The sequence below is a fragment of the Nematolebias whitei genome, chromosome 1, assembly GCF_014905685.2.
Source record: "Nematolebias whitei isolate Nwh7 chromosome 1, NemWhi1, whole genome shotgun sequence".
NCBI lineage: Eukaryota > Metazoa > Chordata > Actinopteri > Cyprinodontiformes > Rivulidae > Nematolebias > Nematolebias whitei.
The window spans coordinates 68,997,225-69,014,794 of NC_056498.1; the positions used below are offsets into that span (position 1 = coordinate 68,997,225).

Here is a 17,570-nt window from a genome sequence, read left to right on the forward strand (position 1 = left end):
GCAATGACATTATTTACATGAAAGCCCCTACAAGCACTTTGCAGATGTTGGATGCTGCCCAATATGGTGCACTAAGATTCATTACTGGCTGTAACTACTGTACCCACCATTGCACCCTGTATTCACGGGTTAACTGGACATCATTAACTTCTTGCAGACTCTCTCACTGGTACATTTTCATCTTTAAATCACTTCTTGGTCTGCTGCCTTCATACATCTCCTCCTACATGTCACTGTGTGAGTGCAGCTACAGCGTGCGCTCTCAGGACATTATTATCTAGAATATAATTATTAATTATTATAATAATAATAATAATTATTATTATTATTATTATTACTCCATTATTATTCTAGTTCTAGAATTGTGCTGCTCAAGGTGGCTGCATGTTGGAGCAGCTCTGTTACGTTCATTCTGAGATTTTGCTTTTGGAAACCTTAATTCCTGGTTTTCTGGATGTAAATCATATTTTTTGGATTATTGTTTCCTCTGGTATCAGAAGCTGAGCAGCTGGAAGGATTTTTACTGAATTTTTTTTAAGTTTTGGACATTTGTTATGATGCGTAACCATGGCAACAAGGCTGCTTTCTACAACAACAGCAGCTGATTAACATCTCAAAAGCTCAAATAATATCTCAACTATGGCCCCAACTCTCAAATGAGTTGAAAAGGATGTTATGTGGATGCATTCTCATCTATGTGCCAGCTGTGCTCGAGTGCCTGACCACTGAGATCCTGGAACTAGCAGGAAACACAGCTCACGACAGCGGAAGGACAGGATCGTCCCTCGGCACCTACAATTGGCTGTCCACAGCTATGAGGAGCTTGGCAGACTGCTGGGAGGAGTGGCCATCGCTCTGGGAGGAGTTCAGCCCAGCATTCAAGCGGTCCTACAGTCCAGGGGAACTGAGAGGCCAGCCGAGTCTGGGTGGACGGATCGGACGGCATCTGCAGCCACTTTCTTAGGATCCACTGTGGGATGGACCTTTACAATCAGTAGCTTCAGAAATGTGTCTTACCATCTCTATGCTGATGATATTCAACTGTACTGTTCCTTTTATGACTCAGAATTACACAAGTTAGCTGAATTAGTAAACTGTGTTTCACATATTAAGGCGTGGTTAGCTAACAACTGCCTTCAGTTAAATTCTAACAAGACGGAAACCCTGATCATTGCCCCTGAACAGAAAGTTCCTTGGATTAAACAACGCCTCGGTTCTCTGGGCTCCTCTTCTCAGCCGAACCTCAGAAACCTCGGTGTTCTGTTCGACCAGTCCATGTCTTTGGACAAACATTCAAAGCTTCTGGTAAAAAAACTGCTTTTATCATCTGAGAAACATTTCTAAACTGAGGGCAATGTTATCCAGATCTGACATGGAGTTGATTATTCATGCTTTTATTTCTTCTCGTTTAAATCATTGTAATTCCCTTTTTACTTGTTTTAACAAAACTGCCGTCGCTCGTCTCCAATTGGTCCAGAACTCTGCTGCGAGGCTTTTAACAGGAACTAACAGAAGGGCTCACATTACACCAGTTTTATCTTCTCTTCATTGGCTGCCTGTTGAATTTAGAATTAATTTTAAAATCTTAGTTTTGACTTTTAGAGCTTTAAATGGACAGGCCCCCCAGTACATCACTGAAATGTTGATTCCTTATTCTCCAGCCTGCACCCTTCGGTCTTCAGCGCTGAACCTTCTTAAGGTTCCTAAGACCCGGTTTAAAACTCGGGGTGACCTGTCCTTTCAGGCCGTAGCCCCCCGGCTGTGGAATGCCCTGCCCCTGTCTCTCCGTGTGAACGTCTCTGTTGATTCTTTTAAAATGCAACTTAAGACATTTTTATTTCGACAAGCTTTTAGTTAAATGTTTTACTGTTTTTACAAGCTGTTTTTACTGTTTTTATTAATGAGTTGTTATTATTTTATTTTATTTTAAGCTTTTATTTCTTTATTGTTGTACAGCACTTTGTGATTGTATCTATGATAAGTGCTATATAAATAAAGTTTACTTACTTACTTACTTACAAGAGATCCTTCCTGTCTACAACCATCAGTATCTATAACATATTTTAATGAAATGAGGATAACGAGGTATAACAACAAAATAATTTCCCTTTGGGATTAATAAAGTATTTTTGAATTGAATTGAATTGAATTGAATCTGCATTGTTCCCTCAGTGAGGACTGAACTAGGCCATAGGACCTTCTCCTACTCCACTCCTGTTTCCTGGAATATCTTGCAAAAAGATCTGAATCTCTCAACCTTGACTTCTCTAACAGGCTCCAGGTACCATCCCAGTTTTTAGAAGTTTTCATATTGACTCTGTGCCTGACTCTGCGCGATTTATGCGTGTGAACTATAGCCGAACCGAACTGATGAGAATAGGAGCGGATTTGCCACAAAATATAGCAGAAATCAGCAACAAACTCAAAGCTACGCTCGGCAGAATGCAGATCTTAAAGTCATCTACCTGGAAGCTGCAGCAGAGGCGTTCCAGCGGGCAGAAGAGGAAGCGCTGCTCCCGGCTTAAGAGGAGAGGATGCCGGGCGGGGGTTATGGTGAGGCTACGAGCTAACGCTAAAGCCGGTAAACTCCCCATGCCGTCTCTCTTTCTGTCGAATGTCCGCTCGTTGGACAACAAGATGGATTTACTTCGTCTGAGAGCGGGCGCCTCAGAAGAGATGAAGAAGTGTGCGGTGCTTTGCCTCACAGAAACGTGGATTACAAGTGAAACGCCGGACTCAGTCTTCCAGCTGGATGACAGACTTTTTTTTCGAGCGGACCGCTGCAGCGAGCTAACGGGGAAATCACGGGGGGGCGGAGTGTGCATTTACGTGAGTAAAAGTTGGTCCACAAACTGTACTGTTGTAAATAGCTCATGCTCGAAGGCTTTGGAGCAAATAACAGTGAAATGTCAGCCACATTATCTACCCCGAGAGTTCACAGTGACTTTTATCACAGTTGTTTACATTCCTCCGGATGCTAATGCTAATGAAACACTGCGGGAGCTTCATGATATCATCAGCTCGCTGCAGAGCAAACACCCCGAGGCTCTTTACGTGGTAGCCGGAGACTTTAACCACGTGAATCTAAAGAACTGTCTCCCAAGCTTTAATCAGCATGTGACGATTCCAACACGTGGAGACCGCACGCTGGACCGTGTTTACACGAACGTAAAAGATGCATACAAAGCCGAACCTCGCCCCCACCTAGGACTGTCAGACCACATCTCAATCTTCCTGGCTCCTGCTTACATGCCCCCGCTGAGACGCTCCAGACCGGTACAAAAGAAAGTTAAATGTTGGAGCCAGGACAGTGGCCCCATACTGAGAGATTGTTTTGACCGAACAGACTGGCAGGTTTTCAGAGAAGCTGCTGAAAATGGAGGTTCGCTTGATCTTGACCAATACACATCCTCAGTACTGGGTTACATTAGTACATGTACTGACACCGTCTCCACTATCAGAAATGTTAAAAGCTACCCAAACAGAAAACCTTGGCTGAATGCAGAGGTGCGTACCCTGCTGGAAGCCAGGAACACTGCCTTCAGGTCTGGAAACTCAGAGGAGCTGAGTAGGACAAGAAAAGAGCTGGTTGCTGGTATTAAGAGGGCCAAGGCCACATATGCACAGAGGATCGAGGGTCAATTCATCTCACAAGACCCTCGGAGCATGTGGAGGGGCATTAAGTGCATAACAGATTATAAAGGAAGGAGTGAACAATGCCCCAAAGACCCATCTCTGCCTGATGCCCTCAACAAGTTCTATGCACGCTTTGAAGACCCGAACAGACCACCCAGCACCAGACTCACCTCGCCACCGGATGAAGAGCATCTCAGCGTGACCTCAGCAGAAGTAAGGAGTACCTTCAGGAGGATTAATCCGCACAAAGCAACTGGCCCAGACAACATCCCCGGAAAAGTGTTGAAGGAATGTGCTGATCAGCTCTGTGAGGTGCTGGCAGACATATTTAACACCTCACTTACCCTGGAGACAGTTCCCACCTGCCTGAAGACTGCCACCATCATCCCAGTCCCAAAAAGCTCTACAGTGACTGGTCTGAATGACTATCGGCCAGTGGCCCTCACCCCGATAGTCGCTAAATGCTTCGAAAAACTGGTCATGACTCACATCAAAACAACCATCAACATCAACGAGGACCCTCATCAGTACGCATACCATGAGAACCGATTAACAGAGGATGCAATCTCCTCTGTGGTCCACACTGCACTCAACCACCTGGAGCAGAAAAACTCTTACGTCCGTATGCTCTTTGTGGACTTCACATCCGCCTTCAACACCATGATCCCCCAAACCCTGATGGACAAACTATCCACACTAGGACTAAGCCCCTCCATCTGCAACTGGGTACTAGACTTTTTAACAAACAGACCACAGTTAGTGAGGATCCACAACCTCTCCTCCTCCACCATAACCCTCAGCACTGGCTCTCCTCAGGGATGTGTGTTGAGCCCCCTTCTGTTTACTCTGCTCACATATGATTGTGCAGCTACCCATCCAGGCTGTCACATTGTAAAGTTTGCAGATGATACAGCGATGGTGGGATGCATCACAAACAATGATGAGTCCAGCTACAGGCAAGAGGTGGAACACCTGGAGAGCTGGTGCAGAGAGAATAACCTTCACATCAATGTGAAGAAGACAAAGGAGATGATTGTGGACTTCAGAAGGAACAAAAACACCTACACCCCCCTTAACATAAGAGGATCTGCGGTGGAAGTGGTCTCCAGCTACAAGTACTTGGGTGTACACATGAATGACAACCTCAGCTGGAGCAACAACACCACCAGCCTGATCAAGAAAGCTCATCAGAGACTCTACTTCCTCAGACGGCTGAGGCGAGCTGGTCTGGGAAGCTCAGTCCTCACCTCCTTCAACAGGTGTGCAGTGGAGAGCATCCTGTGCTCGAGCATCAATGTGTGGCATGGAGGCTGCACAGCTGCAGAAAGAAAAGCTTTGCAGAGAGTGGTGAAGGCTGCACAGAAATCTGTTGGAATCAGTCTCCCCACCATCACAGACATCTACACCTCCAGATGCAGGAAGAGGGCCACCTGCATCATGAAGGACCCCACCCACCCAGCACACACACTTTTTGCCCCACTCCCCTCAGGAAGGAGGTTAAGGAGCATTAAGTGTAGAACCACTAGACTGAGGAACAGCTTCTACCCTGAGGCTGTTAGACTCATGAATCTCTAACTAGAATAATCACTGTGAAAAACCATATCATGTTGCTGCTGATCTGTTTCATGTTGCTGCTGATCTGTTTTAATGTTGATGTGTTCATGCGTGCACATCTGCTCACAGACTCATGTTCATGTTTGTGCTGATGTTCAATGTTTTATGTTATGAGTGCTTAGTGTATATTTAGTTGATGTTTTTCTTAGTTCATATCTTAGATGTTATTACTGTTTTTCTTATACATTTTATTGTCGGATGTAACTGGGACCCCGTGTACATAATTTCGCTCCACCACATGTACCACATGAGGTGCGAATGACAATAAAGAAACTCTGACTCTGACTCTGACTCTGACTCTAAAGCCATTTTTCCATAGCCCCTCTTCAGCCAGGTTAGACTCGGTTCAGCTCAGCTCAGCTTGTTCCATGTTGCTTTTCCATATCCACATTCAGTACTGGTTCTGTAGGCGGGGCCAGAATCCAACTCGTCTTACCAGCTGGTGGTGGTAGTGCTCCCTTAAGCTCTTTACTAGCCACCACTAATTGTATTAAAAAGAAGACCCTGAAAAGATACACAACCAAAAATGGAGGATCTCATTGCTTTTTTGAACATTATGCTCAGTTTTTGACTTTTTGTCAAACGTCAAAGAGAATAGACCCAGAAAATGCTGCGGGCAACGAGGCAGAAGACTTTGGAGAAGTACAGGAGTGTGACGGAAGACATAATGACTTAAGTTATACAACATGTGAGGGTAAGCTAATGCTAATTTGCTATAGCTAGTGGGAGCCGAGCATAAAAGTATGTAAATGTCGATTAAATACGGTTTGGTAATACATGATGTATCTGAATGAGGGTCCATCCTCCTTGGCATCATTTACAGCAGCTCCCTTTGAAGACAACCACCACTGGAAACCAGCGCAAACAGGAATTGTGATGGCAACATCTGCAATTTTATGTATTAAAAAAGACATGCTTGACCATGGACACATGTTTATGTTGACAAGCTGGTTTACTCAGGACTGTCTTGAAAACTTGTTTAGCTGCATGAGGCAAAGGAATCCTGTCCCAACACCAGTGGAGTTTCACCACACGGCACTGAGATCAATCTTAGTTGGGCAGTTTCTTAGGAGAGTCAAATCCGGAAGCTATCAGGAGGAGGATGGCAGTCTTCTGGCAGAGTTCCTGGACATTACAGAGACATTTCCCAATCCTGGCCTGAGTGTGAAGCATCTGATTGGAAACACAGGTACTTCTGATTTCACCAACAGAGAAACCTGTATTCTGTACCATCTTACAGGATGCATGGTAAATAAAATCATCAAACATTCCAACATCTGTGATGGATGCTCAAGTTCAATTAAGCAAAATGATGAGACTCTGGAGGGAGAGCATGGTATCCTTCTCCTTAAGCAGTTCACTGAAGTCATTCTCCTCTGGTTTATCTGGAAAACACACACACACACAAAAAAATCAATACTCATCTCCACGATCATGTTTTTCTTTAATGATAATGTCACAATTTATACTGCAGTATTTAATGAAGGATCTATAACTTGAACTAAATTAACCACGTCAATCTCGCAGAAAAAAGGCTAAATATTTTCTAGTTGAGATAGTTCAGTAACTGGAATTACCACAACAATTAAAAAAATTATCAACTTTCAAAATTTAAGTTGCAATGGATATTTTAAAATGCTGATGTCCACATGGTTTTGTTAAGGCGTGTCAACCAAGACAGCCCCACAGCCATGGAAACTCCTGGAGCCCTGCCACCGCTGAGATTTTTAACTACCATGGCAACCTCAGCCATGGTTATGGACCGACCAACCCCTACTCAGCTTCCTCTATGGAAGATGTGCTGGTAGGATTGCAAATCCTAGAAGTATTCCTTCCACCTACTGATGACATTACTGTTTGAGATCAACAACACCCCACCTTCACTGAATATAGTTTTAGTTATGCGCTGATTTCCCCTCCTCTGCCATCTGATGGTTTTCCAGAATTTCCTTGGAGCTTACCGAGAGTCTCTATCCAAGGCCTCACTGAACTCCTCCCACATCCGAGTTTTTGCCTCAGCAACAGCCAAGGCTGCGGACCATTTGGCCCTCTGGCACCTCTCAGCTGCCTCCCAATGGCCAACAAGTCTCAATAGAACTCCTTCTTCAGCTCCACAACTTCCTTAACATGGGGTGTCTACCACCAAGTTCAAGGATGGCCACCGTAAGAAGCGCCTACAACCTTGCAACCACAGCTCAAGACATTAACCTCAACAAATGATACACAGAATATGGCCCACTTGGACTCAATTTCTCCCACCTCAGCTGGGATGCATTTAAAGCTCTCCCAGAGGTGTGAGTTGAAGATCTTTCTCACTGGTTCTTCTGCCAGGTGTTCCCAGCAAACCCTCACTAGATTTTTAGGTCTATCAGGTCTGTCTGGAATATTCCCCTGCCATCTGAACCAACTCACTACCAGGTGGTGATCAGTTGACAGCTCAGCTCATCTTTTCAACCGAGTGTCCAAAACAACTGACCACAAATCAGATGACACAACTACAAAATCAATCATTGATTTACAACCTATGGCATCCTGTTGCCAAGTGCACTTATGGACACCATTATGTTCAAACTTGGTGTTTGTGATGGACAAACTAACACAGAAGTCCAACAACAGAACACCACGCAAGTTCAGATCAGAGAGGCTGTTCCTCCCAATTATTTTTCTCCAGATCACACTGTCATTACCCACATGGGCATTCAAGTCCTCCAGCAGAATAAAGGAGTCCCAGTTGGCGAACCATCCAGCACCCTGCCAAGCAATCCAATAAGGCTGGATACTATGAACTGCAGTTCGGCGCATAGGCACAAACAACAGTCAGAGCCCATCCCCCACCTGAAGGTGCAGGGAAGCCACCCTCTCACCCACTGGGGAAAACACCAACACACAGGCACAAGTCCGGGGGGTGGGAGTGTGGTAAAAGTAGCCCCACACCAGCTTGGCACCAATCATCATGGATAACTTCAGAGTGGAACAAGGTCTGACCCATCTCAAGGAGATTGATTCCAGAGCCTATGTTGTGCATCAAGGTGAGCTCAACTACATATCAAGTTGGTACCTCTCAACCTCACGCACAACCTCAGGCTCCTCCCCCACCAGAGAGGTTACATTCCATGTCCCAAGAGCCAGCTTTCATAAGCCAGGGTCAGAACGCCAAGTTTCCCGCCTTTGCCAACTTCCCATGGCATCATGCTCCTGACTTTTATGGCCTGTCTTGTGGGTGGTGGGCCCACAGGAAGGCAAACCCATGTTGCTTTAGACTGAGCCCAACCGGGCCCCATGGGTAGAGACCTGATCACTAGGTACTCACCGACGAGCCCTTCTCCCAGGCCTAGCTCCAGGGTAGGGCCCGGGTAACTAATTTCTGGGCAAGAGACAATGAGTTTCTTGATAATTTTTGTCCATAAAAAAGTCTTCAGAATCTCTCTTTGTCCAGCCTGTCAATTTAAACATGTCAGAGATTCAACGTGTCATTGGTGACATGGTTCTGTTGCTGTTTCTGTTTTCCTGCACCTCTGTTTTACATGTCATCATCAACAGCTGATCCTTATTCTAATCACCCCAGGTGCTCCTCACTGTCTCATTAGTGTCAGTATTTATGCTGTGTGTTTTCACTCCTTTGTTATCTGGTCTTTATCCTTCCACGGTGTATGGTCTGTGTCTGCTCCACCTGTCGTATGGTATTTAAAGTAATTTTGCTGCACTGTCAGTGTTTTGTTTTGTTCAATAAATTATTAATTTTCACTATCGAGTCCTCCTGTTTTCCTACACGTGGGTTCGAATCTTAAACTGCAGATCATGACAGAAAGCCCAGATCATAAAGAATCCAGCTGGAAAATTGACATTTTAAATGGCTTGCCCATGAGGCGGACAAAACTGCCCAGTGGGACAAGAAGAAGAGGGAGCGAGAGGAGGCAAAGCCCGTCATCCGATGGGGCGGCTGTCAGCTGGAGGAGTCCAGACCTGCCCGGAGACGAAACCCTCGCAGCTGTGAGATGGAAGTCCTCCCATCTCCACTCCTGGTAGAGGAGGAAGAGAAGCGGACATCCCAGTTCTATGGAACGCATCTGGCCATTAAGCCTGTGCGCTGCTCTCCACCACAGCATTCCTCTCCACACCCTCGCCAGTTTTCCGCCATCTGCTCAGGAGAGGATCCCGAGCTGGAAGAGCTCCAGCTTGCTCGTGGTCCTGGCTCACGCCACCATGGCAGGAGGCCCAGACGGCAGAACCGGAACGGACCCACCAACCTGCAGCTCCTCTATCCACCTTCCAAGATGCACCAGGACGAGAGGGGGAGAATTTCGCTGGTGGAGGGGCACCTGAGCCCTCACTTGCCAGAATGTCAATCGGGCTCTCATCCAGCTGAAGGGTCACCTCAACCAATCGAGCAGCCGAACCCCCGCACCTGCGTGTCTGTGGCTTGTGGGGAGGATGGCCCCCACCCCTGTGCTTCAGTGGGGGTTGGAGATGACATTGTCTGCCCTACACCACCGGCTGTGGACTCACTGGACTTGTTGGTTTCCACACCAGCACCTGCCACGCTGGTTTCCACACCAGCACCTGCCACGCTGGTTTCCACACCAGCACCTGCCATGCTGGTTTCAACACCAGCACCTGCCACGCTGGTTTCCACACCAGCTGTCACCTCTGGGGGTTTCCATATCTGCTGCAGAGCCCCAGGCCTCTACGTCATCTGTTGCAGAGCCCCAGGCCTTCACGTTGTCTGCTGCAGAGCCCCAGGCTCCACGTTGTCTACTGCAGAGCCCCAGGCCTCCGCGTTGTCTGCTGCAGCTCCACATGGCTCCACGTTGCCTGCTGCAGCTCCACAGGGACCCACGTCGCCTGCTACAGCTCCACAGGGACCCACGTTGCCGGCTGCCCTAGTTGTGTGGGGGGCCTACTTTGGGGGTGTCAGGTGTCAGGTGACACCCCCAAAGTGGGCGGGAGATTCTACGAGTCATTGGTAACATGGTTCTGTTGCTGTTTCTGTTTTCCTGCACCTCTGTTTTACATGTCATCATCCACAGCTAATCCTTATTCTAATCACCCCAGGTGCTCCTCACTGTTTCATTAGTGTCAGTATTTAGACTGTGTGTTTTCACTCGTTTGGTATCCGGGCTTTATCCTTTCACGTGTATGGTTTCTGTCTGCTCCACCTGTCGTATCATATCCATCCATCCATTATCTTTACCCGTTTATTCCATTTTGGGTCACGGGGGTCGCTGGTGCCCATGTCCAGCAGTCACTGTGCGAGGGGCGGGGTACACCCTGGACGGGTCGCAAGTCCATCACAGGGCCACATAGAGACAAACGAGACAAACAACCATTCACTCTCTCACTCACACCTAGGGACAATTTAGAGTTACCAATCAGCCTAACATGCATGTTTTTGGTCTGTGGGAGGAAACCGGAGTACCCGGAGAAAACCCACGCATGCACGGAGAGAACATGCAAACTCCACCCAGAAAGGCCCCTGGACCGGGGTTTGAACCAAGGACCTTCTCGCTGAGAGGCAGCAACTCTACCAGTTGCGCCACCGTGCTGCCCGTCGTATCATATTTAAAGCAATTTTTGCTGCCCCGTCAGCATATTGTTTTGTTCAATAAATTATTAGTTATTTTCACTATAGAGTCCACCTCTTTTCCTGCGCGTGGGTTCAAACCTTAAACTGCAGATCATGACAATTGGTACCTGCTGACATATTTAGTCATCTGCCTAAATATCAATTTGACAATGTATTTGGTTGTCATCCATGCAAATCCTGGGTTCTAGGTTAGCTACTAAAGTTTGTTTTGCCACTGCATCCCAGAATGTAAAGCATACGTGGATACGAGAAGCCACTTAGCACAAACTTGCAGCACACATCAGCAGTTGTGTGTCAGATTTATATCAGATAACACTTATGCTATAAAATAAAGTGCTCTGGAGTTCAATTGGAACCAAATGGTCCAAATATGGTTGTTTTTGTCATGCAAGTGTAATTACTGTGTTCATATCTACACACAAAAAAAAAAAACACAACATAGATAAACAACAGAGTGTTTTAATTGCACTAAACTGTTGTGTGAAAATACTTTTAAAATCATAAAAACCTCAACTTTTAAAATCTTAAGTTTTCTCAACATTTCTAGGTATCCAGTTTCTATCTGATCATGTAGGCTAAACTAGTTTGGGCACTGTAACTGATAAAACCCTCCATATGCTGAGAGATCTAAAAACACTCTTTTGTAAGAGAATACCCATGAAAGCAAAACAAGGCCGTATTAAAGACTTCAAGCTATGATAAAGCAGGAATTTTCAGGCTTCAGATGATCATTCTACTCCGACCCAAGGACTCTTGTGCGTGCCAAACAGAGGTGGTTCAGCTTTCTTCCTGCTGAAAATGAATTCACTGTGAACAGGACCAGATAACTCCTCCAGGCCACTGAGGCTTTCTGTTGGCTTTCATCCTGACTCCAAATGTAAGTTAAAATGAGATGTGAAGTCAAAGCAGCTCAAGGTTTAATTATTTCATATGAATCCTGCAAACTGAACAACATGTGACATAAGGTCTTAATGCAGGGGGATAAAAACATGCAAAGGTGTATTTGAAGGAGATTTTTGCATATGGTATTTAAGAAGTGACTTTCATTCTGGCTGCCACGTGAACAACTGTTTTTTACAGCCCACCGTGAAGGACCAACATTATGAGACCCTGATTTATCTGGCAGTCTTTACTCACAAATCCTACAAAAAAAAAAAAAAAAACTAAACTAAAAATTACCAAATAATATTTCCAAAATTATTTTCATTGCATTGTTACATAAAAAAGCATAGGTTAAATTGGGGTTGCTACAAAAGGAGAAGGCAGACAATAATATGTTCATCTTTTTTATAATTAAAATATCTCATAAACCACTGAAATGATGTTCATAAAACTTTGTGGAAATTATCTTTGGATATTTCTTAACAAATGATTTACTTTAAGAGCAAACTCAATTTAAAATGGAGATCACAATTAACATACTTTAAAAGCATAAAAAATGTCATACCTCAACCAGTTTCATAGATAGTAAATCACACAAAATATAACATGAACTTGAACATAATATTACTTTTGACAGTCGAAAACTCCAGATATTTGAGCAAGTTATTCCAGGTTACAGGAGTGGAGAAAAAGAAGGCTTTTTTGCCAAGTTCGGTAGGCACTAAGGGGACACTGCAGGTAATGATCAAGGTCAAGGTCAAGGTGTCTTTATTGTCATTCACATTACATGAGGTGGAATGAAACTATGTACGCAGGGTCCCAGTTACATCCAACAAAAATACAAAATGTAAAGAAAAACAGTAATAAGATCCAAGATATGAACCAAGAAACATACCAAACTAAGAATATACCAAGCACCAATAGTACAAAACAATGATGTCTTGAGAGCTACAGCATGCGCTCTCAAGACATACACATCTTTATTCTTGCTACCAGACCTTTCTTTCGTGTTCTCTCTTTGCTGCGTGGGTTTTCTCCAGATAATCCAGTTTCCTCCCACAGACAAAAAGCATGAATGCTAGGCTGACTGGTAACTTTATATTGACCTTAGGTGAGGGTGAGAGTGAGAGTGAATGGTTGCTTTTCTCGTTTGTCTTCTGTCACAACTTCTCCTCATCCACCTCAGCACTGGCTCCCCTCAGGGCTATGTGTTGAGCCCCCTCCTGTTACCTCTACTTACATATGACTGCACACCTACCCATTCAGGCTGCCATATTGTAAAGTTTGCAGATGATACAGCAGAGGTTGGATGCATCACAAACAACAATGAGTCCAGCTACAGACAGGAAGTGGAACACCTGGAGAACTGGTGCAGGAAGAACAACATTCACATCAGTGTGAAGAAGATGAAGGAGATGGTCATGGATTTCAAATGAAACAAACACACCTACCCCCACTGAAAATAGGAGGATCTGGGGTGGAAGTGGTCTCCAGTTACAAGTACTTGGGTGTGCACCTGAATGACAACCTCAGCTGGGGCAACAACACTATCAGCCTGATCAAGAAAGCTCATCAGATACTTTACTTTCTCAGGTGGCTGATGCGAGCTGGTCTGGGAAGCTCAATCCTCACCTCCTTCTACAGGTGTGCAGTGGAGAGCATCCTGTGCTCCAGCATCAACGTGTGGCATGGAGGCTGCACAGCTGCAGAAAGAAAAGCTTTGCAGAGAGTGGTGAAGGCTGCACAGAAGACTGTTGGAGTCAGCCTCCCCACTATCACAGCCAGTTACACCTCCAGATGCAGGAAGAGGGTCACCTGCATCATGAAAGACACCACTCATCCAGCACACACACATTTTGCCCCGCTCTCCTCAGGCAGAAGATTGAGGAGCATGTGCAAAACCACTAGACTGAGGAATAGCTTCTACCCTGAAGCTGTTAAACTCATGAATCTCTATCCAGGATAATCAATGTGAAAAAAAAAATCACAATAATGTCACTTTGATTGGTGATACGTGCTGCTGATTATTTCATGCTGCTGATTATTTCGTGTTGCTGATCGTATTAATTTGTAATCATCTACTCACACAGACTCATTTTGGTGCTGTTGTTTATCGGCATATTGTTTTGCACTATTAGTGTTCAGCGTATTCTTAGTTTATCGTATTTCTTGGTTTATATCTTAAATCCTTATTACTGTTTCTTTTTACAATTCATATTTTTACTGTTGTTGGGTGTAACTGGGACCCTGTGTACACAATTTTGTTCCACCACATGTACCACATGTGATGCGAATGATAATAAAACCTACTTGAACTTGTCTCTATGTGGCCCTGTGATGGACTGGAGACCTGTCCAGGGTGTCCCCTACCTCTTGCATAGTGATGGTTGGACATGGGCACCAGTGACACCTGTGATCCGAAAAGGAAGAAACGGGTAAAGATAATGGATGGATGAAAGCATAGACATCCTTATAAATGTCTTCGGAAAATTAATCTTCAGTGTTCGTAAACATGACTGTTTTGTTTCTCCAGTTCTTCACAAACAGATCCCACATCTTTGGCTTTAGGTAGATTAGAATCTATAAATAGCTCCTAGTGTTCTATGGTAAAACAGAGCTAAACAAACTTCCTGATACAATACTTCCTTTTTTAAGGGTTACTCTCACTTGTAATGAAGCAGTTTGAAAAATAAAAATAAATAAAACATGATATTAATTATTCTCCACTACCATGGAAATAATGGCCTCTGTGTTTCTGTTAGAAAATAGTTTCACTGTATGGACTTTAATGAATCTTTTAAGTGATTCATTGGATGAATATCTTGAGCTAATTAAGTTTTGAAGTCAACTCGATTTAAGATGGCAGCCACAACTAATCAACATTAGCCAGCACAAAATGTATTATTAGTGAGTTTTACAGATATCCATGTGATGGAAGCTGGCAATAATCTTTAACACATATTAAATAGTATGTGCATTAACAGTTTGCATAATTTTTATGTTTTTTTTTTTTTTTTTACTTTGGCATGTAATGTGGTGGGTGGCATGTATCCACCTTCAGTATATGCTGGTATTTAACACATTTATTATTGTTGAAATAAATTGCATGTTTATTAAAAAAAAAAGGAGTCTGGAGGTTTTTGACGTGTTAGCACAAATATAGAAATTTATTTCAAAAAGACAAAATAAAACCAACATGGCACATGTCAGCAACATGCACCTTCAAGTGAGACAAAACAAAAATGCTTAAAAATAAAAACAAATGAAAAATCAGGATTTTATTTATACATTATATACACTCATGATCAAGAATTGCACTTTGTAATAAAACACAGTCTAACTTTTCATACTTTCTTTTCTGCACGTACTATAACATCACATATTTCCAAATACCTTTCCTATTCCAGCAAACCAAACATGCAATTACCTTCTTGTGACAGCTCTGATGTTTAGCAGCTAGGTTCCTTTTAAAATTTCACCTCAGAATGACATCACTCCTTACCAAACAAATATGTGCAATTTATATGGAGGGAAAGAAAATGACTGCATGGCTTACATACTGAGGCCATATGAAATCCTGTGCATTAACATTTATTTTAGGTGTGCATACGTTTTCTAAGTGTTCTGTTGCCATGCATTCCTCAAACTTTCCCTTCAATATGAAAGATTTAATAAGCTTGGTTTACAGATGCCACATTATGGGACATCTCAATCAGTGCACACTAAACTAACGCATCTGGTCCCCAAAAAGGGGTTCAGGATCATGCTCTATAATCAGTGTTTGAGTGGGAAGGCACAATGAGAAGGCACATCAGTACGTTACACATTAAACAGGACAGTTTTTCACTCCCGCAGACATTCATCCTCCTGTTCCAGCTGCTGTTTAACTATTCATCAGTCCAAATGACTAGGTTAGAGGTAAAATCAGATCAGTTTGGCTCTTTACATTTCCATTTCTGTCTGGCTTGTTTGCAGAAACTGTTTGCTTCAGTCCCAGTTTCTAGGTGAGCTCAAACATACATTTGTCCTCCATTAGTGCCAGTTCAGCAAACATCCTGACCTGATGTCCTCACCAATAAGGCACTGTGTTGTCAATCTGACCCCAGCTCTGCCATCCTGGGAAGAGTCCACTGGACATGCGCGGGCTGCCGAACTGATCAAAACCCAGCTCCAGTAACTTCCCACCCCCATTTTTGTACTCAATGGGCTTCTCCTGCTCAGCAGTTGTGATCATGTTCTCTCCACTCCAGCCGACATGTTTGAGAGCATAGTTCTTGCCATCGTTATTGTCCCAGTAGGTCTGGCTCTGGACATTGAAGCAGATGCAGAACTCAACTCGGTTTTGTGGTGGGATGTAGACGGGCAACTCCAGAACAAATGCAAAGGTGTCTGTGTCTTGGCAACCGTAGACGTTGTTCATGAAGGTGCAGTCCACGTCAGTAAAACTGGCCCACGAATCAAACGTGACACGCACCTGCACGGACTTCTCAAACCCAATGTTACGGACCTTGACAGTGCCGGTCAGCGAGCGCTCCTGAAGCGAGCAGTTCTCTAAGCAGATGGAGTTCTGAATTAGACGGCTCCGGAAGTCCAAGTAGTCAGCTGAGGGCTGTTTAAAGTCAAGCGCCAAGCTGCGCACTGAGCTGATCTTCAGGTCCATGGTGGCTGTCTCCAGGTCGGTCATGTCGAACTGCAGCTCTTCTGAGATCCTGTCAGCTGGCTTGTTCTGATACGATTCAGCTTCAAACTTGGAGAAAACATGGATGGCAGTGAGCGACAAGCCCCTGGTGTCTGCAAACACCACTCTCTTCTTGCTGGTGTTTTTTTTGCTCCAGGCAACATGGTTGCCATCATCCACTGACTTGTGCTGGTTGCTGAGGCAGGGCCGCAGGGGTTTGTAGAGACGCTGGCTGCGGGCCTTAGATTGGTTGACCCTGTTTTTGGCCCTCTGCAGGTCCCCATAGGAGCTGATGAAGCTTCGGAGGGGAGGTGGAGAGTGGCTGATGTAGAATCTCATTGCCACGTCTGTCATTATGGGGCCAGGCATTGCTGATGGGCTGTAAGACGTGAGCACACTGAGGAAGAGAATAAAAAAAGGAAAAAGACAAGTGAGTTCACATCTCATAACTTTTCAATTTTTTATTCATTGTTAAACAATTGATTTACACAAGAAAATCCTGTTTTTATACAGCCAAAATTATTTAATTTTACATATAAAATTTTAAACAGTCATACACAAGGAAAAAGTACCCGACCATTCACTCCTTTTACAAGTTAAGGATCTCATGAGTTACTTGAACAAAACCTAAAACAAGCTACTTTAATTGTACTTACCTTGCAGCACTCATGGAATAAAAAAATGAATCTTTCCAAGAAGAAAAAAGTGTTTTTAGTTCCTTTGGATTGTAGCAGATCAGCTTTTTCTAGAAGTGCATGCTGCTGCTGTCACACCCCTTCCTCCTCTGTCTGTCTTCTACTGCTGGGGCTGCAGAGCACTCTGGGATTTCAACTGCCACAAAGAGGATATTTGCATATGCTATCATCTGGTCCGCCAACAGCCAGTAAGAAGCGAGGGGAATTCCTGACTGGGCCAATCAGCTCTGATGTGTCGTGGCTGCTGGACAGCTAAGAGAGGGGGGTGTGACACCTCATGGCTGAAATTCCTCAGTTCGTTGCCTCAGCTGCATGTTTGAGAAACGTGACAGACCCCTGCTGGTATCAGAGATGATCTTCAGAGGGCTGAATTCAGAGCTCTCTCTTTCGTTCCCTGTATTTGTGTCTGTGAATGAAGCTTTTTCTTTGAATGACTCAGATTTTTGTATGATAATGATTTAGTTCTCACTGAATAATAATA

General features: G+C 44.3%; 1 protein-coding gene across 1 annotated transcript; it reads right to left on the reverse strand.

The window, feature by feature from the left end:
* Positions 1 to 15,056: 15,056 nt before the first annotated feature.
* ppp1r3ca (protein phosphatase 1, regulatory subunit 3Ca) lies at positions 15,057 to 16,776 on the reverse strand. Its single transcript, XM_037680348.1, has one exon. It carries the CDS (start codon positions 16,761 to 16,763, stop codon positions 15,786 to 15,788), a length of 978 nt encoding a protein of 325 aa, XP_037536276.1. The 5' UTR covers positions 16,764 to 16,776; the 3' UTR covers positions 15,057 to 15,785.
* Between the last annotated feature and the right edge of the window lie 794 nt (positions 16,777 to 17,570).

What these genes read in the sequence shown, in the direction of transcription:
- ppp1r3ca (XM_037680348.1), bottom strand. Translation starts at nt 16,763, where the DNA reads ATGCCTGGCCCCATAATGACAGACGTGGCAATGAGATTCTACATCAGC.